General features: G+C 41.1%; 1 protein-coding gene across 21 annotated transcripts in view; it reads left to right on the top strand.

The window, feature by feature from the left end:
* Positions 1-26411, top strand: part of PBRM1 (polybromo 1) — a 128926-nt gene extending 102515 nt beyond the window's left edge. For 10 of the 21 annotated variants that reach the window (XM_032868256.1, XM_032868255.1, XM_032868261.1 and 7 more), the window contains 8 exons: positions 9342-9525; positions 10322-10532; positions 11162-11363; positions 14753-14917; positions 18283-18438; positions 21575-21645; positions 21759-21975; positions 23540-26411. In XM_032868256.1, coding sequence (XP_032724147.1) covers positions 9342-9525; positions 10322-10532; positions 11162-11363; positions 14753-14917; positions 18283-18438; positions 21575-21645; positions 21759-21975; positions 23540-23712 — 1379 coding nt within the window. In that variant the 3' untranslated portion in view covers positions 23713-26411. The remainder of the gene's footprint in view (positions 1-9341; positions 9526-10321; positions 10533-11161; positions 11364-14752; positions 14918-18282; positions 18439-21574; positions 21646-21758; positions 21976-23539) is intronic. The other 11 variants (XM_032868275.1, XM_032868273.1, XM_032868271.1 and 8 more) reach the window with 3 other exon arrangements.
* Positions 26412-27402: the final 991 nt, after the last annotated feature.

The following is a 27402-nucleotide window of genomic DNA, read 5'->3' as shown; positions in this document are numbered from 1 at the left end:
GCCTGACCTCAACCATTAGAGAGATACAAGTTAAAAGTACCCACATGTTCTGTTCTTTTTTTTAATTACCTATAAAATTGTCAAAGATTCCAATGTTACTGGCTGACAAGAACATAGGGAAGTGGCATTTGTCTACTTTGTTGTGGATTCATGAATGAACACAATCTCTATGGAAGATAATTTGATGATACCTATAATAAAAATTAAAGTGTACATACCCTTGACCCAGCTTTTATACTTCTAGAAATTTATACCTCAAATAGACTCACACATATACAAATTGATAGATGTCTTAAATTGCTTATATCAGCATTGTTCTGTTTTAGTGGGAGAGCAAAAAATTGGAAACAACCTAAATATCCATCAAAAGGGAACTAGTTTCAATAAACACAATGTGTTAAGACCATCAGTGATCCTCAAGATACGTTATTTTACAACAATATTTAGGTGTAAAACTGTAAACAACATGCTACTGTTTTTTATTGTTAAATACATAATATAAGATACAACATTTTAACCATTTGCTTTTTTTATTTTTTATTAACATATAATGTATTATTATACATTATATTATGGCTGCATAGTATTCCTCTGTGTGTGTGTGTGTGTGTGTGTGTGTGTATCTCATCTTCTTTATCCATTCATCTATCAGTGGACATCTAGGCTCTTTCCATAGTTCGGTTATTGTGCACATTGCTACTATAAACACTGGGGTGCACATGCCCCTTCAGATCACTATATTTGTTATCTTTGGGGTAAATACTCAGTAGCGCAATTGCTGGGTCATAGGGTTGCTCTATTTTCAACTTTTTGAAGTTGCACCAGCTTGCATTCCCACCAACAGTGTAGGAGGGTTCCCCTTTCTCCACGTCCTCGCCAGCACCTGTCGTTTCCTGACTTGTTAATTTTAGCCATTCTGGCTGGTGTGAGGTGGTATCTCATTGTGGTTTTGATTTGTATTTCCCTGATGTCGAGTGATGTAGAGCATTTATTCATGTGTCTGTTGGCCATCTGGATGTCTTCTTTGCAGAAATGTCTGTTCATGTCTTCTGCCCATTTCCTGACTAGATTATTTGTTGTTGTTGTTGTTGTTTGTTTGTTTGTTTTATTGGGTGTTGAATTTGTTAAGTTCTTTATAGACTTTTGGATACTAGCCCTTTATCTGATAGGTCATTTGCAAATATCTTCTCCCGTTCTGTCAGTTGTCTTTTGGTTTTGTTGACTGTTTCCTTTGCTGTGCAAAAGCTTTTTCTCTTAATGAGGCCCCAATAGTTTATTTTTGCCCTTGTTTCCTTTGTCTTTGGTGATGTATCCAGGAAGAAGTTGCTGTGGCTGAGGTCAAAGAGGTTGCTGCTTGTGTTCTCAAGGATGTTGATGGATTCCTGCCTCACATTTAGGTCTTTCATCCATTTTGAGTCTATTTTTGTGTGTGGTGAAAGGAAATGCTCCAGTTTCATTCTTCTGAAGTGGTTGTCCAATTTTCACAACACCATTTGTTGAAGAGACCGTCTTTTTTCCATTGGACATTCTTTCCTGCTTTATTGAAGATTAGTTGACTATGGAGTTGAAGGTCCATTTCTGGGCTCTCTGTTCTGTTCCATTGATCTATGTGTCCGTTTTTGTGCGAGGACCATACTGTCTTGATGATGACAGCTTTGTAGTAGAGCTTGAAGTCTGGAATTGTGATGCCACCAGCTTGGTTTTTCTTTTTCAACATTCCTCTGGCTATTTGGGCTCTCTTCTGGTTCCATACAAATTTTAGGATTATTTCTTCCATTTCTGTGAAAAAAGTTGATGGTATTTTGATAGGAATCGCATTAAATGTGTAGATTGCTCTAGGTCGCGTACACATTTTCACAATATTTATTCTTTCAATCCATGAGCATGGAATGTTTTTCCATTTCTTTGTGTCTTCCTCAATTTCTTTCATGAGTATTCTGTGGTTTTCTGAGTACAGATTCTTTGCCTCTTCCGTTAGATTTATTCCTAGGTATCTTACAGTTTTGGGTGCAGTTGTAAATGGATCAACTTCTTAATTTCTCTTTCTTCTGTCTTGTTGCTGGTGTATAGAAATGCAACTAATTTCTGTGCATCGATTTTGCATCCTGACACTACTGAATTCCTGATTCCTAGCAGTTTTGGAATGGAGTCTTTTGGGTTTTCCATGTAAAGTATCCTATCGTTTGCAGAGAGAGAGAGTTTGACGTGTTCTTTGCTGATTCAGATGCCTTTTATTTCTTTTTGTTGTCTGATTGCTGAGGCTAGGACTTCTAGTACTCTGTTGAATAGCAGTGGTGGTAGTGGACATCCCTGCGGTGTTCCTGACCTTAGGGGTAAAGCTCTCAGGTTTTTCCCATTGAGAATGATATTCGGTGTGGGTTTTTCATAGGTGGCTTTTATGATATTGAGGTATGTTCCCCTATCCGTACACTGTGAAGAGTTTTGATCAAGAAAGGATGCTGTACTTTGTCAGATGCTTTTTCTGCATCTGTTGAGAGTATCACGTAGTTCTTATTCTTTCTTTGATTAACGTACTGTATCACATTGATTGATATGCGGATGTTAAACCAACCTTGCAGCCCTGGAATAAATCCCACTTGGTCATGGTGAATAATCCTTTTAATGTACTGTTGGAGCCTATTGGCTAGTATTTTGGTGAGAATTTTTGCATCCATGCTCATCCAGGATATTGGTCTGTAATTTTCCTTTTTGATAGGGTTTTTGTCTGGTTTTGGGATCAAGGTAATGCTGGCCTCATAGAATGAGTTTGGATGTTTTCCTTCCTTTTCTATTTTTTGGAACAGTTTCAGGAGAATAGGTGTTAATTCTTTAAATGTTTAGTAGAATTCCTCTGGGAAGCCATCTGGCCCTGGGCTCTTGTTTGTTGGGAGATTTTTGATTACTGTTTCAATTTCCTTGCTGGTTATGGGTCTGTTCAGGTTTTCTATTTCTTCCTGATTCAGTTTTGGTAGTTTATAGTCTCTAGGAATGCATCCTTTTCTTCCAGATTGTCTAATTTATTGGCATATAGTTTCTCATAATATGTTGTTATAATTGTATTTCTTTGGTATTGGTTGTGATATCTCCTCTTTCTTTTTCTTTTTTGTTTTTTTTAATTTTTCCTTTTTTTTTAAGATTTTATTTATTTGACAGAGAGAGAGATCACAAGTAAGCAGAGAGGCAGGCAGGCAGAGAGAAGGGGAAGCAGGTTCCCCGCTGAGCAGAGAGCCCCACGATCCCAGGACCTTGAGATCATGACCTGAGTGGAAGGCAGAGGCTTAACCCACTGAGCCACCCAGGCACCCCAGTTTTTTCCTTTTTTAAAAAAGATTATGTTCATTTATTTGAGAGAGCACGAGTGAGAGCGCAAAAGCAGAAGGAGCCAGCAGAGGGAGAGGGAGAAGCAGACTCCCCATTGAGTAGGGAGTTCGATGTGGGACTCCATCCCAGAACCCCTGGGATTATGACCTGAACCCAAAGCAGACACTTAACCAACTGAGCCACCCAGGTGCTCTTGTGATTTCTCCTCTTTCATTCATGATTTTATTTATTTGGGTCCTTTCTTTCTTTTCTTTTTGATAAGTCTGACTAGGAGTTTATTAGTCTTAATTCTTTCAGAGAACCAGCTCCTAGTTTCATTGATCTGTTCTACTGTTCTTTTGGTTTCTATGTGACTGATTTCTTCTCTGATCTGTATTATTTCTCTTCTCCTGCTGGGTTTAGGCTTTATTTGCCATTCTTTCTCCGGCTCTTTTAAGTGTAAGGTTAGGCTATGTAAGGCTTTCTTGTTTCTTGGAAAAGGCTTGTACTGCTATATACTTTCTTCTAAGGACCACTTTTGCTGTGTTCCAAAGATTTTGAAGAGTTGTGTTTTCGTTTTCATTTGTTTCCAGGAGTTTTTTAAATTCTTCTTTAATTTCCTGGTTGACCCATTCCTTCTTTAGTAGGATGCTCTTTAGCCTCCATGTATTTGAGTTCTTACCAATTTTCCTCTTGTGATTGTGTTCAAGTTTCAAAGCATTGTGGTTGGAAAATATTCAGGGAGGGATCCCAGTCTTTTGGCACTGGTTGAGACCTGATTCATGACCCAGGATGTGATCTATTCCGGAGAATGTTCTGTGTACACTGGAGAAGAATATGTATTCTGTTGCTTTAGGATGGAATGTTCTGAATATGTCTGTGAAGTCCATCTGGTCAAGTGTGTCATTTAAAGCCCTTATTTCCTTGTTGATTCTTTGCTTAGATGATCTGTCCATTTCAGTGAGAGGGTTGTTAAAGTCCTCTACTATTATTGTGTTATTGTCAATCTGTTTCTTTGATTTTGTTATTAATTGGCTTATATAATTGGCTGCTCCCATGTTGGGGGCATAAATATTTACAATTGTTAGATCTTCTTGTTGGATAGACCCTTTAAGTATGATATAGTGTCCTTTCCCATCTCTTATTATAGTCTTTGGTTTAACATCTAATTTGTCTGATCTAAGGATTGCCACCCCAGCTTTCTTTTGATGTCTGTCAGCATGATAAATGGTTTTCCACTCCCCACTTTAAATCTGGAGGTGTCTGTGAGTCTAAAATGAGTCTCTTGCAGACAGCATATCAATGGGTCTAATATTTTTATCCGACCTGATACTCTTTGTCTTTTGATTGAGGCACTTAGCCCATTTATATTCAGGGTAATGAAAGATACGAATTTAGTGCCATTGTATTGCCTGAAGGTGACTGTTACAGTATATTTTTGCTCTTCCTTTCTAGTCTATGTTACTTTTAGGCTCTCTTTTTGTTTAGAGGACCCCTTTCAATATTTCTAGTAAGGCTGGTGTGGTTATTGCAAATTCTTTTAGTTTCTGTTTGTCCTGGAAGCTTTTAAACTCTCCTTCTGCTTTCAGTAACAGCTAGCTGGATGTAGTATTCTTAGCTGCATATTTTTCTCGTTTAGTGCTCTGAATATATTATGTCAACCCTTTCTGGCCTGCCAGGTCTCTTTTGGATAGGTCTGCTGCCAATATAATGTTTCTACCATTGTAGGTTATAGGCCTCTTCTCCTGAGCTGCTTTCAGGATTTTCTCTTTGTCTCTGACATTTGTAAGTGTTACTGTTAGATGTCAGGGTGTTGACCTATTTTTATTGATTTTGAGGTGGGTTCTCTGTGCCTCCTGAATATTGATGCCCATTTCCTTCCCCAAATTAGGGAAGTTCTCTGGTATAATTTACCCCGATATACCTTCTCCCCACCCTCCTCTTTTTTCTTCTTTTGGTATCCCAGTTATTCTAATACTATTTCATCTTACAGTATCACTTATCTCTTGAATTCTCCCCTTGTGATCCAGTAGTTTATCTCTCTTTTTCTCAGCTTCTTTATTCTCCATCATTTGGTCTCCTATACTATTAATTTTCTCTTATGCCTCATTTACCCTAGCAGTTAGAGCCTCCATATTTGATTGCATGTATGTCATCAGTCGCCTTTTTTACTTCGACTTGGTTAGATTTTATTTCTCCAGAAAGGGATTCTCTATCGTCTCTATCGTCTATGCTTTTTTCAAGCTCAGTTAGTATCTTTATAATTGTCATTCTGAACCCTAGTTCTGATAACTTATTAATGTCCATGTTGATAGGTCCCTGGCAGTTGGTACCACTTCTTTTTCTTTTTTTGAGGTGTGAGTTTTGTTTAGTCATTTTTTCCTGACTACCTGAATGAGATAACAAAATACTAAAATGGTAACAACAACCCCAGAAAAATATATGCTAAACAAATCAGAAGAGACCTGAAACCCTGAGGGGGAAAAAAAGAATATGATCAGGCTGGTGAATAGAACAGAGCCACACACTAGATTCTGTGTGTATTAGTCTGTTAGAAGAAACTGCCTCCCAATATTTAAAGAAAGAAAAACTGTATATAATATACATATATATGTGTGTATGTGTGTGCGTGCACGCGTGTCTATATGTATATACATGCACGCACACACACAAATAAGGGTAAATCCAATGTAGGGATGGAATATGACTGTAAAAATGAAAATTTAAAAAGATTTTTTTAAAAGGAATTGATAAGAAGTTGGTTGAGAAAAGAAAGAAAAATTTAAAAAAAAATATGATCAGGCAGGTGAGTAGAACAAAGCTATATACGAGATTTAGGGTATATTTTGGTCTGTTAGAAGAAACTGCATCCCAGACTTTTAAAGAAAGAAAAACTTGTATATTTATAAAAAATAAGGTTAAATACAATGAAGAGGTAGAATATGACTATAAAAATGAAAATTAAAGATTTTAAAAAAGGAATTGATAAGAAGTTGGTTGGAAAAGGAAAGAAGAAAATTTTTAAAAAAATACAAAAAGAGAAAAAAAATAAAGAAATTTTCAAGAAAGATTAAAGAATCATGGGAAAAAAGACCATGAATTCTATGTGTTGCATTCCCCTATCTCTGGAGTTCCACAGTTCTCTTTGATCAGTGAACTTGGTCTTGGCTGGATGTTCTTTTTGATCTCCTAGGGGAGGGGCCTATTGCAGTGATTCTCAAATGTCTTTGCCCAAGGCAGAATTGCACCACCCTTGCCAGGAGCCAGGCAAAGTAATTTGCTCAGGTTTGCTCTGGGAGCTTTTGTTCCCTGAACGCTTTCTGTACAGCTTTGGAGGACGGGAATGAAAATGGCGGCCTCCCAATCTCCAGCCTGGAGAAGCTGAGACCTCGGGGCCCCACTCCTCAGTGCGCCCTCAGAGAAAAGCAGTCAATCCCTCCCGTCTCCCTGGTCTCCGGCAGCACTCCGTGCTCACCCAGACTAAGCGTTTCTATCTCTGGCACACGGCACTGTTTGGAGTCTCCAAACCCAACAGATTCCTGCTGCGTACTCCCTCACCGCTCCTCCAGGAGGAGGAAGGAGGTGGGTCTCCCTGGATCTGCCATTTGTGGAGTCCCTGATCAAAGAGCAATGGCCCAACTGTGCCTTGGATCACAGTTTAAGGTAACCCCGAGCTGAGAGCCCACTGCTCGGCTCCATCTCTGCCACCAGCTTCCTGGCTCTGATACCTGGCAGCTCTGCCACAGACACCCCCGAACTTTCTGTGACCCCGCAGGACCTGAGACCACACTGTCCCAGCAAGGGCTCTACCCCAACTTGGCCACTGGAGTGACGTCCTTCAGCGGAGCAGACTTATGAAAGTTCTGATTTTATGCTCCGCAACTCTCTCACTTGCTGAGAGCCAGCTGACAGAGGCTCCTCCCCACCTCGCACCGTAGTCCCTCTTCCCTCAGATTCACTTGTCAAGTCCTGCCTCCCAGACAGCGGTCACTTTTCTGTTCATAGAGTTGCTGCTCTTCTATTTCCTATTGAGTTTGTAGGTTTTTGGAATGCTTTGGTAACTGTCCAGTTGAATTCCTGGGACCAGATGAAATTTAGGTCTCCTACTCCTCCACTATCTTGCTAGACCTAGAATTTTAACCATTTTTAAGTGTACAGTTCAGTGATTCAAAGTCTCTTGATGATATTATGTAACCATCACCACTGTTCAATTCTAGAATTTTTATCTTTCAGACAGAAACTTCTGTGCCCAGCAAGCAGTAACTACCCATTTCTCCCAGCTCCTGGTAATACCTGTTCCTTCTGTCTCTATGAATTTTGCCTATTCTAGGTAGCTCATGTAAGTGAAATCATGTGATAGTTGTCCTTTTGTGTCTGGCTTATTTCGCTTTAGCATTATCTTCTCAAGGTTCATCCAGGGTGTAGCATGTATCAGAATTTTATTCCCTTTTTGAGTAATATTGCATTATATGTATATATAACATTTTGTTTATTCATCTGTTGATGGCCATTTGGGTGGTTTTTGCCTTTTGACTGTGGTGAATAATGCTGCTGTGAACATTGGTATACAAGTGTCTAATTGAGTTCTTATTTTCAGTTTTTTGGATATTTACCTAGAGATAGCATTTCTAGATTATATAGCAATCTGTTTAACTTTTTTTTTTAAAGATTTTATTTATTTATTTGACAGAGATCACAAGTTGGCAGAGAGGCAGGCAGAGAGAGAGAGGAGGAAGCAGGCTCCCTGCTGAGCAGAGAGCCCAATGCAGGGCTCGATCCCAGGACCCTGGGATCATGACCTGAGCCAAAGGCAGAGGCTTTAACGCACTGAGCACCCAGGCGCCCCTCTTTTTAACTTTCTGAGAAACTGCCAAGCTGTTTTCCATAGCAATTACACTATTTTACATTCCCATCAGCAATGTACAAAGGTTCCAATTTCTCCACATCCTTGTCCACACTTATTATTTTTCTGGTTTTGTTTTGTTGTTGTTGTTGTTGTTTTAAAGATTTATTTATTCATTTATTTATTTGACACAGAGAGAGAGAGACAGTGAGAGGGAATACAAGCAGGGAGAGTGAGAGAGGGAGAGGGAGAAGTAGGCCTCTAGGAGCAGGGAGCCCAATGCAGGGCTCGATCCCAGGACCCTGGGATCATGACCTGAGCCAAAGGCAGACACCTAGCAACTGAGCCACCCAGGTGCCTCATTTCTGGTTTTTTTTTTAAATGTAATAGCCATTCTAATGGGTATCAACTGGTATCTCATTGTAGTTTCAATTTGCATTTCCCTAATGATTAATGATGTTGAGCTTTTTTTGATGTGCATATTGTCCGTTTGTATATCTTCTTTGGGGAAATGTCTATTCAGATCCTTTGCCTGTTTTATAATTGGGTTGTTTGGTTATTGTTGAGCTATAGGAGTTCTTTGTATGTTCTGGATGCCAGACTTTTTTACCAGAAATATGATTTACACATACTTCTTCTGTGGGTTGCCATTTCACATTCTTGAGAGTGGGCTTTGAAGCACAAAAGTTTTTCATTTTGATGAAGTCCAGTTTATTTGAGTGCTTATGATTCTGATGTCACATCTGTGAAACGATTGCTTAATAGAAGGTCATAAACATTCATACCTATGTTTTCTTGTAAGGGTTTTATAGTTACAGCTCTTACATTTGGGTCTTTGATCCATTTTGAGTTACATTTTTGTATATGGTGTGAGGTAGGAGTCCAACTCCATTCTTTTGCATATGGAAATTCACTTGTCCCAGAACTGTCTGTTAAAGAGACTCTTTCTCCCCCCCCCCTCAGATTGTCTTGGCACCCTTGTCAATAACCCATTGCTCGTAAAAATCCAGTTGTGTGGATTCATATCTAGACTTTTAATCTGTTGATTTGCACACTTATCCTTATACCTGTGTATACCTTTTATATCTGACTTTTGAATCATGTGAATGTATTCATTCAAAAATAATAAAAATTTTAAAATAATTGTTAGCTATAGCCACGGTTCACTCCTTTAATTTCCCTCAAATCTGTCTTTCAGGAAAATGTGCTGTGTTGTCATTCAAGGACTTCCTCTCCTGCAGACCAACTGAAATACCAGAAAATGACATTCTGCTTTGTGAGAGTCGCTACAACGAGAGTGACAAACAGATGAAGAAATTCAAAGGACTGAAGAGGTTTTCACTCTCTGCTAAAGTGGTAGATGATGAGATTTATTACTTCAGGTAAAGTTTGAAAAACAAAAGAGAAAAGAGCACTTTAGCTCTTAATAGGAAAACTGATATCAAAATTGTGTAGACCATAGTGGTTTTTTGTTTTTCTTAGGTCTAAAACTAGAACAGTATACATTTCAAATAGAAAATATTAATTCAGCTAAAAATTAAAGGAAAATCTTCCTAATCTGCTGAGATGTGGTAACTGCCCTTGACATGGACTCCAGTAATTGTAATATGGAGGCAGATTCCTTGAATCTAGTTTATAGACTGTTAAAAGATTGCCTAGTTCCACAGTATGAAAATTCTTTTTACTATATTATATGGGCAACTAGATCCCAACTTTGGACCCAGTACTTTTGTGGGTATTCAGCACTATCCTTTAAAATACAAACATCCATGAGTACATGTGACTTTTATAAATACACATTTAAGTTCTTTCATTTGCTGATTTAGAGTATACATTGCAGATTGCAAAAATCTTTTTTTTTTTTTTTTTTTTTTTTGTTATTTACCTATGAGAGAGAGCGAGCGTGGGGAGGAGCAGAAGGAGAGGGACAAGCAGACTGCACTGAGTGCAAAGCCCTGTTGCACCGAGTGCAAAGCCCAACTCAGGGCTCAATCCCATGACTCCCAAGACCATGAACTGAGCTGAAACCAAGAGTCAGACGCTTAACCACCTAAGCCTCCCAGATGCCCCAGGAAGTCTTCTAAATCTTAAACCAAATTGTTGCTTTCTGATGAATCCTGGAGTGGTATTTAGGGATTTTATTTATTTATTTATTATTTTTTATTTCACTTCTTTTAGAAAACCAATTGTTCCTCAGAAAGAGCCCTCACCTTTGTTGGAAAAGAAGATCCAGTTGCTAGAAGCTAAATTTGCTGAGTTAGAAGGTGGAGATGATGATATTGAAGAGATGGGAGAAGAGGATAGTGAAGTCATTGAGCCTCCTTCTCTACCTCAACTTCAGACCCCCCTGGCCAGTGAACTGGATCTCATGCCCTACACACCCCCACAGGTGATGGTGACAAGTTCCTGTTACTTGTCTTAGTCTCAGCTTTGGTCCATAGCACGCTCAAGCCAAAGGAAGGAGACATCTAGCCCCCACATATGTGAGCTTCAGCCTGCAATTCTGCAGGAAGGAACTGATTTTTTTTCTTTCTTGATGCCACTATGAAAAATGTTTAATTTCTTATCTTTTTAAAATGTGCATAGATAACTGTTTTTAATGGCACATTAAGTTAGAATGCTTTCCCTGCCCTGTGTTAAAGGAGAGCAATGAAGAGTGGCATCGCCCTGTTACTCTAGCTTTTACTGCTCATATCTTTCCATTCTCTTCTCCTATAGACCCTCATCTGGGTGGAGGTTATCCCTATTCGTATTTTTTCCTCATTCAGAATTTTCCCAAGACGTAATTGTGAGGTCATCATTACAAATTATAGTCATGGAATTCAGTGAAACTTTCATTTATTTCTTATATGGTAAGCGGCAAGGAAGAACTCTTTAGACCAAGGAAATGGCCAGCTCTAAGTTAAACATGTCTGCAGAACAGTAACTATTGAATCACATGTTCCTGGCTTCCAGAAACCTTGAGCAGTTAACCAGATGCGATGTTCTGATGCGCTATAAGAGCTTTCTGTCTTACAGTCTACCCCAAAGTCTGCCAAAGGCAGTGCAAAGAAGGAAGGCTCCAAACGGAAAATCAACATGAGTGGCTACATCCTCTTCAGCAGTGAGATGAGAGCTGTGATTAAGGCCCAGCACCCAGACTACTCTTTTGGGGAGCTCAGCCGACTGGTGGGGACAGAATGGAGAAACCTTGAGACAGCCAAGAAAGCAGAATATGAAGGTAAATAGAAACTAGGCGCAACTATCTCAGTTTTCTAAGCAAGGGGGTGTTTTCAGGAATGCACGTGCGTAGACAGGTTTTACTCTCTTGTTCTTACCACTTGCACATGAACTTTGTGTTGGGGACTGTCTGAAATGGCTCCCATCCAGCAGTTTAAATGCCAGCCTTGTCCTGACCGAACAAGCACTGACCCTGACTTGGCCTTTGATCCTGGTGGGGTGTTTTTGTTTTGTTTTGTTTTGTTTCTTTTTCCCAAAAAATTTCTCAAACAAATATTTTGCTATTAAAATTTGCATGGTTTTCTTCTTTCATTGAGTCCTGTAAGCACACATGTGTTGAGCTGGGGAATGATTGTACAAGTATGTTAAATTAGAATTTTGGTTAAAATTCATCTGAAAGGGGGCTTTCAAAATTAGCATCTGTTGTGGCTCTTGATAAGCCACACGTTTAAGCTCCAGGCTGAGGCTTGGCTGAAAGCGCTTGGTTTCCTCGGCCAGTCCTGGCCTGTGCTATGTCTGCATTCGTGGCTACTTTTAAGGCACTTGAAGTCTCTGATAAAGCTCAATCGCCTTCATTTTCCTTTTACTCTATAATTAAGTCATTTTGGGCCATGAGCTTTCCTTTAAGGATTTGGTGGTTCTTAGTCTTTAGGGACAAGTACTTGAGAGAGATTTTGGGTTTGTTTTTTGTTTTTGTTTTTTAATGTCAGGCATACCTTTAATAAATGAGTAATGAACATTAGCTTAGTCAGTACTCTTGCCTTTGGAGCTATGTTTTTCCATTTGGTATTGTATGTGATGGTTCATTTTGCCAGTTTAGGGCTATCTCTCAGTGTTTCACCACTGTGGTCAACCATAACTCTTCTTGGCTAAGTCCATTATTTTCCAGGAAACATAAAGAAATTAATTAGGGCTGCCTCCTTTATTAAAGTTTATGGTGTTTCCAAAAAATTTTTTTAAAAAGATTTTATTCCTTTCATTTATATCAATTGATAATTATAAAATTATCTGACAGGCTTCCCCGAAGATTTTCTGCAGAATCCTAATCCTACAAGATGTTAGCCAGAAAAACCTTTGTGGCAAAACCAGTTTGAGAAGTACTCCAGACACTTTAACTCTTGGAAACTTACAGTGCATATTCCCACATTAAAGTCTTTAAGACCTACAGTAAACACCTGTTTTTTTTTCACCTGGCATTTTCTGAAACTTGACCAAGTATTCATATAATACCTTTTAATATCATAACAAATAATTTGCAGAATTCTCTTTAAGAAACCCTAGTCAGTTCCATAAGAATCTCAGACTTTGGGGGCGGGGGGGGCGAGAATGTCCAAGTTTATAGAGCTTTGATATTTCTGACCTTATGATAGTTAAGACCAAAGATATCACTCCACTGGAGGAGCGTTGGAAATGAATCTCGCTTGGGTGTAAAGGCCCGTCTAAGTCAAGTGAAGCCCATACTCTGTGGCTGGTTATTTAGAATGTGAACAAGACAGACAGATGTGTCTGGATGTAGTGTAAAAGTAAAAACACTGGAGCATGGCTGAAGAGAGGGAGAAATGATGGCTTCTAGGAAAGTCTCCCATATCCAAGGGGAGTCTGAAATTCAGGGAAAACCGAGTGAGATGAGTTGGGTATGACTCAGCAGTGTCTATCTGAAACAAAATCTGAACTTTTGTTGTTGTGACCAAAACCCAATTTGGTTTTGAATTCAAAACCCAGAGTTTGGAGTTTGGCTGGCTTCATTTAACAATTCTCTTTTCCAACATAGCCCCTTGGGCACTTCCTGGAAAGAGCCAATAGGTAGCCAGTCCTGTATCTGATGCACAGATCCGAATTTTTCTTTTTTCAACTTTTTTTTTTGCTCTCCCATTTTACTGTCATTTGTGTAATAAAAATACTAGAATTTAATGTGGGGCTCTAGGTCATTCAGTGGTTTTTTTCACTGCTAGCACAAGGAAATGGGTTGTTCAGATGGCCTTTGTGCCCTCACGCTCATTGTACAGAGGATCTGTAAACTGGGACAGTGTTAGTGAGTGATGACTTGGCTATCCGGCAACTCTGTCGTAGCCTAGGAAGCTTTGACTTGCTTGACTTTCACATTCTTATACACTAACAGAGGACTGGAGCTGTTGCTTCTTGATTCTCTTTAAAGCCATGGGATCTCAAGCTATTTTCCATTCCTTCGATCAGCCAACAGTATCTTTTGAGTTCCATGTTGGAGGGTTAATGTGTGGCAGCGGAATGTGCTATCGTGAGTCAGGACCACATGTTGCTGGTTCTCTCTGTAGCCTTGGACAAGTCACTACCTGTCTCCCAGCCTCAGTTTGCCCTGTGAGGAGTAAGGAGGCTTTCCTTTATATGAGTAGTGAAGCAGTATAAGCCCTGTATTGTGGGTGTGTGGGGAATACACATTTCTAGAGTTTTCTAGAAAGGGTCCAGGCTGCTAGCTCCTAAAAAGACTGGGAATGTGATTGTTGGGGACTACTGGCGGAGGTACAGGACAGAACAGCTCAAAGGCATAAGTGACGTAGCAAGGTGTGTTCCACAGCCCAGAACTGGCACAAGCAAATGCTCCTCTTGCATTTTGGAATAAAATAAGAGTGAATTCTTGGAACTTTTGCTGATTTAGGATAATTTATGGTCACTACTGAACTGCTCAGCTTCAGGAAACCTGGTTCTGGCAGTACATGTCCATTGCTTCATATGTGTATACATATCCCCTGCTTTGAATGACTGTAGCCTGGAATATTTTCCCCTTGGGGTTTATTAAACATGACCTCTTGGCTTCATTAGGATGTAGAAAGTAGTGTTTATTTTCCCTAAAACCTTGTGGAGGAGGCAGTAAGCTACTTTTCCCTTACAGAGTTAATTTTCTTCAGCTGCTAAACCCCATGACACTTAGGACAAGAGTCCTCAAATCATAGTAAAATTGGGTGCAAGGAATCAGGAAAGTAGTGTAAGTAACAATTGTGCCAAAAATTATAATGGGCCATGGAATTGCTTCATGTTGAAATTATGAATAATTTGTAATGCTATTAATACTAGAATAATGGCAGCGCTTCTCATCTTCAGGGTGCCTTGTGAGATTAACCACGTTGGTTTCGCTGCTGACGTGTTTAAATAAAACCTGTGCTTTCTGAATGTGTGTTGCAGTCTTAACATTCTTGAAATCTTTGCAGACCAGTTCTCAAGATGGGATAGGAAAGCTGGACTCTAGGTTACCGTGAAATCGGCCCGACTCCTCCTGTGTTGAGACTAGTCGCCTACTGTTCCTTCCGTTGAGACAGAACTGTTGCCTGTGTTTTTACTAGTCCTGTTGAATGCAATGGATGGTATTTTGAATTCCTGGGTTAAAAACAGAATTGAAAATCTGAAATGCCTTTACAGAGCGGGCAGCTAAAGTTGCTGAGCAGCAGGAGAGAGAGCGAGCAGCACAGCAACAGCAGCCGAGTGCTTCTCCCCGAGCAGGCACCCCTGTGGGGGCTCTCATGGGGGTGGTGCCACCACCAACACCAATGGGGATGCTCAATCAGCAGTTGACACCTGTTGCAGGTAAAAACAGGAGCTAAGACCATTTTTTTCCACTTTTAAGAAATTCCTTCATTTTTTTTTTTCTCCAATGAGGAGTAGGCCACAGTCTTTAGGCTTTTCTCATGGCAGAGTCAAAGTTTGAAGTCTCCATATCGTCCTTATATCGCCTCTCCCATATGGGCAATGCCTCCCCTCTGCCCCAGAAATGGGCCCTGGGCCCAGCCCTGGGGATTGGTAGGGAGCAGCTCTAGCCTGGCTGTGGGCATGGTGTGGCGACATACCCCACCCTAGACTGCTCTCGATGTAGAGCGCTAGAGCAGAAAGCATAAACAGACCCTGGATTCCGCTCTGGAGGGACTCCCAAGAGAAAACACAAAACTAGCATTCAGGTGATGTCGATTCTCCCCCTCATTCCAGTATTCAGTTTGCCTTGTTCTGCTGCAGCCATCCTTAAGAGACTGGCCATTTAAAAGGATTTTTGACAATGAATTGTAAATCCTTTCTTGGTCACTAATGTGCATGACTGCTAAGTGGAATACAAAGTCCTTATTCAATTCATTGTGCCCACTCTGTAATGCTTTTCTATTTAATTACATTAAACTGCATTTTCTGTTAGTATCCCAGTCACATATTTTTAAAAAAACAAAAGGAAATGATGAATGTGGTTTGCTTGTGTGTGTTGTCTCTGGTTCTGGTGGCCATAGCAAATTTGGCTATTCTTGAATTGAATATCCTTGTCCGACCTGTCTCCAGTGCAGACCGCTTCTCGGGTCCCTCCTTTGTGATCTCCCTAAGCCTGGTGAGGTCCATTCAAACCACCTGAGTGTCTTCTTAAGCAAGCGGTCTGACCTCTCTTCGCAGGTAGTCCAGACAGTGTTGTTCAAGGCAGGCTCATTGGGATGCTGTTTTTGTTTTTGCTTTTTTGTATTTGCTTTTTAAGGAAGAGTAGCATAGGATAACTTTTCCATTGTCGCTCCTACGTTTTGTGATGGCAGGTTCTCAAATGCACTGTCGCTGAGCTCAGCAGTTGCACTCGCCAGAGCACATCTGAATCATGGCTTTTCAGTACTTGCAGTGTAACTGACGTTGATCTAACAAATCTCATGACCGCCTGCTCTATTCCATGGCCCATTTTGGTTAATGGGGTTCCAGGGGGTTTTATAAATCAGGCCTTGAACATGGGGACTTTGAAAGTTAGAATTCCCTCCTTGACATCCTGTTTTGTTCTGTCTGGTATGTGATCTTGTAGCACTGTGCCCTTGACTAAAAAGCCCGGGGACACATTACCAAAATGAAGTCAAACAGCTAAAAACATTAAAACACAGCAGCTGCAGCATTTTAGCTCCCTGTTGGGGAATAACATCACAGCGCTCTGATGGGTGAAGAGGGTGGGACCCCTTCTAGAAAGACCCTGCTCCATTATTAAGCATGTGTGGCCCAGATTCTGGGCCATGGGAGTGAAGGGTAAGCAAGCAGTCTCTACAGGCAGTAGTCTTTGGTCCATAGCAGGAACTTTGCAGTGGAGAGGGTGATTTTTCATGGGTTTACAGATTGCTTAGGGCCCAAGTCTTAGCCTTGTTGCTGTCTGAGACCAGCTTTGCTTACAAGCATTAAAGCTCATTTGAACACATGTGACTGGGATAATAAGTGCCAAAGTACAGTTTAATGAAGACAAGTGTCATGTCTTTCAGTTCTTAATAATTTCTTCAACCACAGCCTGTGAAGGCTGCGTTCAGATGGGCTTTTGTAATTGAAAGCAAAGCCTCCCAACATGCTTAAACTCCCACATACTTGTCCCTGAAAGCTGTCTCTGGTAGCGTGATTAAAAGGCCGTTTGGTAGCTTTGATCTCCTATGTTTAAGATGAGTGTCTGTACAAAAGTAGTTTTTACTCTCTGAACTCTCATTTTTAAAAAAATGAAACTCGTAATCCTGTTTCATGTATAGAAGTATTATTATTTAAAATTCGCTTTACTGGTTTGTGTAAGTTTTTCAGTCAGCTTAGATATGACTCATGAAGCAGGCTGAAGCAGTCTCAGAATTTTCAGTAATTTTACAGCTTTGAAAGACTAAATAAGCTTTTATAAACAAATACCTTTCAAACAGTCCTTGAGGGAAAGTCAAAGAGTAAAATCCTTAGAATCTGGAGTTCTCCACTGTTTCCCCGGGTCCCTCTACAAAGAGTATTTTATAAAAACGAGCTTTGGCACCAGTCCCTCAAGCCTCCCTTTGTGCAAGAAGCTGTGACCAAAGGTGATTGCATTTTGGGGGGAGTCTTATGTTCTGTTTATTGTGATCATTTCAAATCCTAGAAGAGTCAAGTTGTTTTTCTTGCTTAAAAAAATGTCGTGTGGCTTTAAAGGTCTTTTGCTAGGTGAGTTTTTTACATTTTGAAATTATTTTCTTCCTTTCACTCCTTTTGCCAAAAATACTTGTTTCTTGAAACTCTTCCCTAGCCAGGAGAAACTATTTTGTGTTGTAGGATGCACTTTGAAAACAAAGGAATAAAAACCTCTGTTCACATAAGTTCTGTACCTCATTTAAAATATTCCCTGTTAACTGAAGGTTTATGTGAGGGCTTTATGTGAATTCAGAGACAGAAGTAACAATTGCATTTTCTCATGCCAACAGAGCCTGATTCTCCAGCCATTCCTTCTGAGGTCTGCGTGCCCGCTATCAAGTGACCTGGGCTTAGTTTGGCTTGGGAGGGTATAGGTTTTATCTTTATTTTACCTGTTTTGAGATTTAAAGATGAAACATCATCCATTGTAAGGGCTCTTCTCTGTTTCCCAGCTCAAGGCTGAGCATGATCCGTTTTTACCAGTAGTGGTGGGGCTAGAAGGGAGGAGGAAACCTTAAAAAACTTTGGACCCCACCCACCCCGCCCCCAGCTGGAGAACCATGCTTTGTGATCAGGGCTGTGCGCCTCATCTCCCTCCATTCCAGTTTCCCCTCATGTGTACCCATGATAGGCATATGAGTGTGGGCAGAGTGGAATGATGGGGTTTCTACTGATCAGTTAGAATCGCAGTCGCAGAACTGGTCACTCTCTTTGAACAGCTTGCAATAATCATGACCTTGGGAAGGCTGTTACTGGAACTCCTCTTTATTATTATTTAACCGAAAACATGCAGCGTATTTATCCCAGGGAAGATAACTACAAATAATAATATACTAAGTACTAATTCATCCACAGATGTTGGATTTCATATTTGTAACTTTTTATTTTGTTCATTATTGCAACAAAATAATTGCACTAATTGCCGTTATATCATGCAGTACTAAGGGCGCTTTATTCATTGGTAGTGCATGTGGGGGGGGGTTGTTATTACTTAGCTCATGTTGCATGTTAATGATGCATGTCTGAAATTTGTTGTGTCCTTCAAGGCATGATGGGTGGCTATCCGCCAGGCCTTCCACCTTTGCAGGGCCCAGTTGATGGCCTTGTTAGCATGGGCAGCATGCAGCCACTTCACCCTGGGGGGCCTCCACCCCACCATCTTCCGCCAGGTGTGCCCGGCCTCCCGGGCATCCCACCACCGGGTAAGAACTTCATCCTCATTCACTCATTAATCTCATCTTCATATTCTCTTTTTGCCTCCTTCAGCCAGTTGTTCCAGGAGGTAGCTGCTGCCCACTGTGGCCAGCCCTTTCCTCACTGAGAAGCCCAGGGCTGCCAGCAGCAGGGCCTGTCCTGTGTGTTGAGCAGGCAGCTCAGCACCTGTGCCCTCAGGCACCTGACTGCCTAGCGGCAGCGCAGGACACATGGCAGAGACCAGACTAAGCAGACCACAGGGCAGAAGGCATGCTCGCACACCGCTCAGACAATTTGACATGTGCTCAGAAAGCCAAAAACAGCCTAGAAGGCCACGCCCTCATTATCAGTGAATGAAGTTTCCCAAATTGCTAGTTCCAAGTCACATATGAAAGCACTTTTGGTCCTGAGTGCACCTCTTCCTCTGAAGGAAGGTTCAGTTCTTACTGAAGGATTGTCTTCTGTAAAGAATCCTTGCTTCATCTCCTGCTTCTCAAACAGCCCTTCTAAGGGGATTGGAGAGTCACCGATGATGATGAAGAAATCCTTCAGTCAGTCATTCCAGGAACAAAAAGGAGGGAGGGAACAAATTTGCAATCAAAACATTCTCGGTCTGTGAGTCCCCTAAGAAGTATGATAAAACATTTTAAAGAGCAACACCACCCCACCCTACTGACTGCAGACACTGATTTAGTTGTCAGCAGAATCTCAGAATTTATTCCATGTGGAAATACATAAATAGAGTTCAGGAAGAACTAGAGGTTTACTTTATAATTAGTAAGTTGAAATACTGTGAAAGGAAAATCACGGGCTCCCATATTCATATTAATTGCCATCGTATGCAAAAGAGCTGGGCTTTAGCTATAATCTAGGTGGAGGGAATGTGTCCTGAGGATAACTTAGAATAACATTTGGTCATTATCCAGAATATCCACTAACGGCCTGGCCCAGATGACAAAATGTAGAATGTTAGATTTGCTTGCACCAGTAGTGGGTTATACGGAGTTCCAGACAGTCCTTTAGAGGGTCACCCAGCAGTGTGCAGGGCGAGTGAACCTGGGGTCTTGGCCTAGAACCTCCAGCCACACTCCTGTGACTGTTGTTTAGAGAATGGCCAGAACTCCACACACAGGTTTGATCCAGATGTACTGAGGAGGAAATGTTTATGGGACTGGGTGCTTACTATAGAAATGGTGGCCCGTGTGTGAGTCGCTCTTGCAGCACAAGTCAGTTATAAAATGGGTATACCCACGTGACCGGTAGACTTGGCCTTCATTCTATGCCCACTCACCTTGGCGTTGGGTATCTGACTGACTCAGACCAGGTTGGACTTGACTTCCAGGTGCATGTGTTACTCACTGGGAGCCACATCTAAGGCCAGTACCCTCTAAGTAGCAGATAACCTTTTGGTGGGTATTGGGCACACTGTGTCCCTTTTCTGTGCTTCAGGTTCTAAACTGCAATGAAGGAGGCACACATACACTTGATTTTAGTCGGAGAGACAGGAAGAACCCCTCTTAGTGCCCACACGTGCGCACGCATGCGCGCGCGCACAGGTACCCGCCAGCTTAGGCTTTAAGGAGAGGGCTCAGGGAGCTCTGGTGACTCAGACCACATTCTCACTGACTTCCCCCTTGCATGGCCTCTGTAAACAGGAAGCAGGGAAGTGTGCTCGCACAAGCACACACACACATCTGCTCAGGCTTTGAGGAGAGGAGGCCTCAAGGATCTCCTGGTGACTTAACCCACATTCTCACTGGCTACCCCCTTGCATGACATTTGTAGACAAGAAGTAGAGGGAATTGCTGAGTTGTTTGTGCCCTGCAAAACTAGAGAAAGGCAGCTCAGGGAGGCCCCCTGTGTTGTGGGATGTGAGGAGGGTGAGTGTCTGGGGGGCGGTGGTGCTCAGGGGTTGTTAGTATGTTGCTGGACTAGCAGCTTACCCACCACAACCTCTTAAACCAATCACAGATAATCATGCTGTGGTGATCCAAGTAAACTTCTGGGTACTTATAAAAATCCCTGCTTTGTAAACAGACGCTTATTTTTATGTATTACTTCCTCTCTAACAAATATCTAATTCTTCCTGGAAGTGGCCTTTAGCAATTCTGAGTCTTAGAATAGTGGACTAGTTCTGCCTGGCCAAAATAGCAACATTTTAGAATCCAAAGAAACTAGCGTATGAAGTGAGCTCCTTTTTGATCCTTCTTTGTAGCGGGCAGGACTTGTTTAAAGTTGAAACAGCAGCTCACTAGGGTTTGGGCTATAGCTTATTAGTTTTTAACGAAGCGGGACCCTTGCTTATTTCAGCGTCTGTTCAGTGAATGGACTGGACGGTCCCGAGATTGAAACAGCCCCAGACACTATATTTAGGACATCTCACCATTATCAGCTCGTACCTACGGGACAGAAATTGCTTGTGAGGAATCATCAAGGGAAGTTCACAAAATTATTAACAGGTACAGAGTACAAATACAGTAGGTCCATGAAGTGTCTTTCCCTTTGTCATTTTTGCATCTGAAGTGACAGCAGCGAGGCTGATCTGCCTCCAGATGATCCTTTTTACAGAGCCGCTCACCAGACGGAAGTGCCCTGTCCGCCAGCATTAGTGACTCCTGTTAGAAGCAGAGGTGCTGGGCCCCATGAGAGGGCAGCAGGGATGTGCCTCCAGTCTCCACAGGGCTCGCTAAACTGTGCCCTTGCACAACCTGTTCCCTTGTGTCCCTGCTCTTGAGCCCGACGGCAGGACCATTACTGCCAAAATGAAACCTGGGCTTCAGTTGCAGGAAAATGTGTCGTCAGAAGAAAATTACTTTGAAAATAGGGACCTAGTCCGACTAAGCTGACCTAGGGGAATGTTAGAATTGTATGCAAGGTTCAAAGCATTTCTAAGCCATGAATAATTAATGCACATCTGACAGGTTGTACTAGCATTATAATTAAAGTACCTAAAAAACAACAGAACATGAATTTTCTGTGAGAATGCTGCATCCCATTTTGGGTGCAGAGGGTTCCTATCGACAAAAATTCAAGGGCAGAGATCCATAGGTTTGCATTATAAATGGCATCATTTCTTATCAGTAGTTTTTCAGTAGTCCTCTCAACCCAGAGCCTCTAACTGTGCCATTGCATTCTGAATTATAGGTGTGATGAACCAAGGAGTGGCCCCTATGGTGGGGACTCCAGCACCAGGTGGAAGTCCGTACGGACAGCAGGTGAGTGCCTCAGTTGGATTTTCTAGGATTTGACAGAATTCAAGTTACCCTCTTTCTCAGAGTGTGTGCCAGGTGTTTTTTTCCTTCTCACCGTGTACTCTGTGTTCTTTCAGGTAGGAGTTTTGGGGCCTCCAGGGCAGCAGGCACCACCCCCATATCCTGGCCCACATCCAGCTGGCCCCCCTGTCATACAGCAGCCGACAACGCCCATGTTTGTGGCTCCCCCACCGAAGACACAGCGGCTTCTCCACTCAGAGGCCTACCTGAAATACATCGAAGGACTCAGTGCTGAGTCAAACAGCATTAGCAAATGGGACCAAACCCTGGCAGGTAAGGAGTCCTTCTTCAGCAAGCCTTTGTGAAGTCTCACTGCTGTTGGCATTATATTGTGGGGTAGATACCCACTTTTCTCAGAGGAGTAAAATGAATTCTGTAATAGAAGGGTTTGGAGCTTTTTTGTAGAGTGACATCACACACTGAAAATGGGGCTTTTGCTGTATTTCTGAGTTTTGTCATAAACATCACTGCTATCTTTTTAGGTATATTCTGAAATTTTTCAATCCTTTTTTAGGCATTTGGGCGTTAGTATAGATGCATTTGGGTAAATTGAAAATTCCTTTGGTTCAGGGGCACCTGGGTGGCTCAGCCGGTTAACCTGTTTCAGTTAACCTATCGAGTTACTTATTCAGTTCAGCAGAATTAATGTGTTTTCAGTACATACTAAAATAACTTTCCTGGGACTCTGGGTGGCTCAGTCAGTTTAAGTGTCTGACTCTTAATTTTGGCTCAGGTCATGATCTCCAGGTTGTGAGCTCAAACCCTAAGTGAGGCTTCACAGTGGGCAGTGAGCCTGTTTAAGTTTCTTTCTCCCTCTGCCCCTCCCCCCCCATAAAGTTAAATCAAATTAAATTAAATAACTTGGCTGGTTTCTGGAAGGAGAGGTACAAGCTCCTACTCCTCATTCTTCATTTCTTTTTTTTTTTTTTTAAACTTTATTTATTTAGTGCCAGAGGGCAGGAGCAGGGGGATGGGCAAAGGGAGAGAGTCTCGAGCAGATTCCATGCTGTGTGCAGGGCCTGATGTGCGGCTCGATCTCACATTGCTGAGATCAGTCACCCTTGAGATTGTGACCTGAGCTAAAATCAAATGTTGGATGCTTAACCGACTAAGCCATCCCGGTGCCTCTCATTCTTCATTCTAAACCAGTTTGATCATTTGATTTCTTTCAGAATAATAGGTATGTTTTCGCTTTCCTCACATTTTCCTTTTTAGGAACTTTTGTTAACACTGAAGAATTATTAATTTTTTAAAGAGCTATTTACTTGAGAAAGAGAGCAGTGAGGAGGGGCAGAGGGAGAGTGAGAGCAAGTCTCAGACTCCACACTGAGCACAGAGCCCAACATGGGGCTTGAGATCATAACCTGAGTCAAAACCAAGAGTTGGCTGCTTAAACGACTGCACCACCCAGGCGTCCCTGAAGAAATGATTAATCATCAGGACTGCCTGCAACACAATACTAGTGATTAGATCTTTTAAGTGTTTGTGCAACTCTGATGTTCCCATTCATAGAGAATTATGTTATACTGTGCAGCTCTTTTGTTAAGTCATTATTATAAATTAGAGAATTTCTAAAATACAAAGCATGAAGCAGCAAGACATCCTTAGCTAGGTAGCCTCGTACCTAAGTGCACAGTTTTTAAAAAAAAAAAAGATGCCTAATAAAATGATAGAGAAGACATTTGCTTGGAACTACCCGGCAGAGTTAAAATTCATAATACTTAATAAATAATAAGTGTTATATGCTTTAATAAATAACCAGACCTTGGGTCTGAGGGGGAAATTGTTACCTTAAAATTCCTACTTTTCTTTCTCTTGTGTGCATTTTAATTTTCAGCTCGAAGACGCGATGTCCATTTGTCAAAAGAACAGGAGAGCCGCCTCCCCTCTCACTGGCTGAAAAGTAAAGGGGCCCACACCACCATGGCAGATGCCCTCTGGCGCCTTCGGGATTTGATGCTCCGAGACACCCTCAACATTCGCCAAGCATACAATCTAGAAAACCTTTAATCACATCAATTCCATTTCTTTTATAGAAGCATAAAGAGTTTTGTGGAACAGTAGCCATTTTAGTTACTGGGGGTGGGGGGAGGAACAAAGGATAATTTTTATTGCATTTTACTGTACATCACAAGGCCATTTTTATATAAGGACACTTTTAATAAGCTATTTCAATTTGTTTTTGTTATATTAAGTTGACTTTATCAAATACACAGAGATTTTTTTGCATATGTTTCCTTCGTTTAAAACCAGTTTCATAATTGGTTGTATATGTAGACTTGGAGTTTTATCTTTTTACTTGTTGCCATGGAACTGAAACCATCAAAGGTTTTGTCTTGGCTTGGGGTTTTGGTTTTTGGTTTTTGGTTTTGTTTTTTTTATAAAAGAACAAACAAAATGAAAAAAATACACACACACACACACACACACACACGCGCGCGCACGAGAGTTTACAGATTAGTTTAAGTTGACAATGAAATGTGAAGTTGGTCCTAGTTTACATCTTACAGAGGGGAGTGCACTGGAGTCTGCTTTATGTACTTGAGTATCTTAAGCCACTTCGGCAGAAGCTGTCTTTTACAGTTGAAGTGAGAAGTTCTTTTAGGTTACAGGTGTTTGGCAGACCTGGCACATTTGCTCTGTTAACTCAGAGACCTGCTCCAGAAATCTGAAGTCAGTGCTGTGCATCCTTCTGTCCCTGGTGCATCTCCCGGACCCCCGGAGCGGGGAGCACGGTTTCTTGTGCTCTTAGTCATCTGTGGTGTCAGTTAGTTTTGCAGAACATGTGCACAACCCTGAATTATCTTTAGTCTTGGCAGGTAAGTTTAAGGGTACTTTTGATCTATTTATATTGAATTCACAATTTATGCCTATACTTGCTAGATGATTTAAAATTTTAAATCTCTTACATTGAAAACCATTAAGTTCGCCTTGAAAAGCATTGAGGTGTGCATAGAGGTGATTTATTTTTAAACCTAACACCTAACCTAACATAGGGAAGGGAGTGCATAACCAGATACGAGCATTGTCAGAAGCATAATTGCAAAAAGGGTAGATTGTCTACATAAGCACGTATGTTTTCGTATCTTTATTTCCTCACCAGATTTGGCATTTTTTTTTTCTTTCTAAGTTTCAGTGTTGTAATTCTCAACCAGAAACTTAAGGCTTTCTAAAATGTTTTTTAAATTTAACTTGTGCTTTTGAATTTCAGGAGAGAGTAATTATAATCTAAGAAAATACTCACTTAAAAAGACCAATATGGATCCCAGACATTTGGGGTTGACCCTTTCTCTTTCACATGAGCCTAGAATGAGTATCTGGAGGCAGCGTATGATGCGCTGACAGGTAGAAAAGCACCACACCTGGATTCCCCTCGAGGTTTTTGAAACCTGTTTTTTTGTGACAAGATTGTTGCCGTTTTGGTGGAGCTTCCCTTGCCGTTTGTAAATCGAGAGAGTGACTCTCACAGGACACTTTTTTCTTTTAACCTGGTAGGAATCAATACCTGGATATTTAATTGCCATTCTTACGAAATCATGGGGACAAAAATGTGTAGAATGGAAACAAGTCTCTTGTATTCTAGATACTTTAAATACAGGAGGTCCTTGTAACCTCATTGCCTATAGTCAACCACTGGGTCTCAATTTGCATCAAGTGTTTTGAATAATTCTGAATTTTTAAAAAATGTATTGCAATAGTATGTCAGTACCTTATTGTTAAACTGAATCAGAGAAAGAAATCTTCAGTTCCTAGTGATTTGGGCCATTGAGTCATCATGGACTGTATAATACAATCAGATTATTTTATTTCTAGACATTCTTGAATTACACCAAAGAACCTGAAATCTAATTTTGGTTAAGTTATTTATTTATTTCATGCACCCATCTTATTTCCCTTTTTAAGGTCTGGATGAGACTTCTTTGGGAAGCCTCTAAAAACTCTTCACTGTGGGCTAGGTGGGGCATTAGAAGCCAGGGCACTCCTCCTCCAGGCTCCTTCCCAGTGTCTAGAGGTGCTGTAGAAACCATAGATCCAGCCAGGGGCTTCCCTAAGGCAGTGCAGAGCCGGGCCAGGGGGCCAGTAGGCAGGCCCTAATTAAGTTTAAAAAAAAAAAAAATCTATGTATTTATTTTAGAATCATGTCTTTCTGTATATTAACTTGGAGAGTATCAGTGAATATATAGGATATAAGATCTGAGGTCAGCCATCTTCCAAAAAAGATAAGCCAAAAAAAATTTTTTTTAATGTCCTGACTTAAGAAAGTACAAGTGAACTATATACATCTTCCCCCAGCCCCCCCATGAATTTTAGAAACTAGTGATATGGCTTAGAAAGTTTAATGGCCTAAATGTTTTCAAAATGTAAGTTCATGTGGAAAAGAATCTTGTTTATTTGGAGGAAAACCTATAGGTTTAAAATAGTATGTCAGCCAACTGATTCAAGAGGCCTTTGAACTGCTTGGATTTTGAACCCACCCTTGTCTTCCTATGAGGAAGAACTGACAGGGGACACTTTCTTGTGTGAAATCTCAAACTGGTGTTGTTGACTTCTGAGCTTGAACATTTGCAGACCTAATTAAAAACTTGGTTTATTCTAATTTCTGTATCAGAGGAGGTTTAAGTGGTAACTAGTCCTATAACATGTATGTATCCTATGTTTGTTCATTTAAAGCTTTTTAATCCAAATAAAAATGGAGTTTGCAAAGTGAATTGGATTAACCAGGTTTGGTTGTTCTGTTAAAGCTGTGTCAGATGTTAGGCTCAAGCAGGCCTAATTCCTGCAAGTCTTGATTCTATGCTGACAGGGATCTAGCTGCCAATTTAAGGGAACAGAACTCCTCAGGTGGAGGCCAAAGTCAGTGAGTGAGCAGACCTGGTTCAGGGCTCAGGCTGCATTAGCACAGGCGGAATGCAGTCACACTGCAGCTCAACATGCCCCACACCACGCCTCTCGGGCAGTCAAGGAATTCCTAACATGTCCTCATCATGGGCAGAAATACAGGTTGAAGTTAAAATTAGAGAATTACTGGTGGTGGAAGGTAAGGAAAGCATGTCTTGTATCATAAAGCAATGTAAGCCCTTTGTCAGTCAGGTGTCTGTGGCCAGAAGAGATGGGTGGCCCATGTTATTAACATTTATAACATGCTTATAAGCTCTTAAAAACATGACCACACTTTTAATAGAAGTGTTGGTAAAATCAACCAACTGTTTTCCTCTAATATCACTTTGCAAATCCCTGTGGCTCTATACCCCTAAGTATTTAGGGCTGTACTGCCATCTGTGCTTACGAGCATATTTTGAATAATCATTGAATAGTCAAACATTCCCGCTGAAGACTGAGTGAACAAATACTGCTGTGACTCTGTTCCTTTTCAGTTTGGAAGTGTGCTAGATCAGCCGAATCAAAGTTCAGAGCTGAACACGTAATAGACTGCTTCTGTCCCCGGAATAGATGTGGCATTGATGCCTTGTGGGTTGCACATAAATGTGACAAGAAATTCCCAATTCAGTGCACATGTATAGAGTGTGAACTGATACTGTACTGCTTTTCTAGGAGAGAACTGCTTTGGAAAGCACCGTGGTCCAAATGTGCACTTTTTTTTTTAAGATTTTATTTACTTATTTATTTATTTATTTGACAGAGATCACAAGTAGGCAGAGAGAGAGGAGGAAGCAGGCTCCCAGCTGAGAAGAGAGCCAG

This window comes from Lontra canadensis, unplaced genomic scaffold (genome assembly GCF_010015895.1).
Source record: "Lontra canadensis isolate GAN:19392208 unplaced genomic scaffold, GSC_riverotter_1.0 scaffold35, whole genome shotgun sequence".
Classification (NCBI taxonomy): Eukaryota; Metazoa; Chordata; class Mammalia; order Carnivora; family Mustelidae; genus Lontra; species Lontra canadensis.
This window is presented reverse-complemented; position numbering and strand designations above follow the sequence as displayed.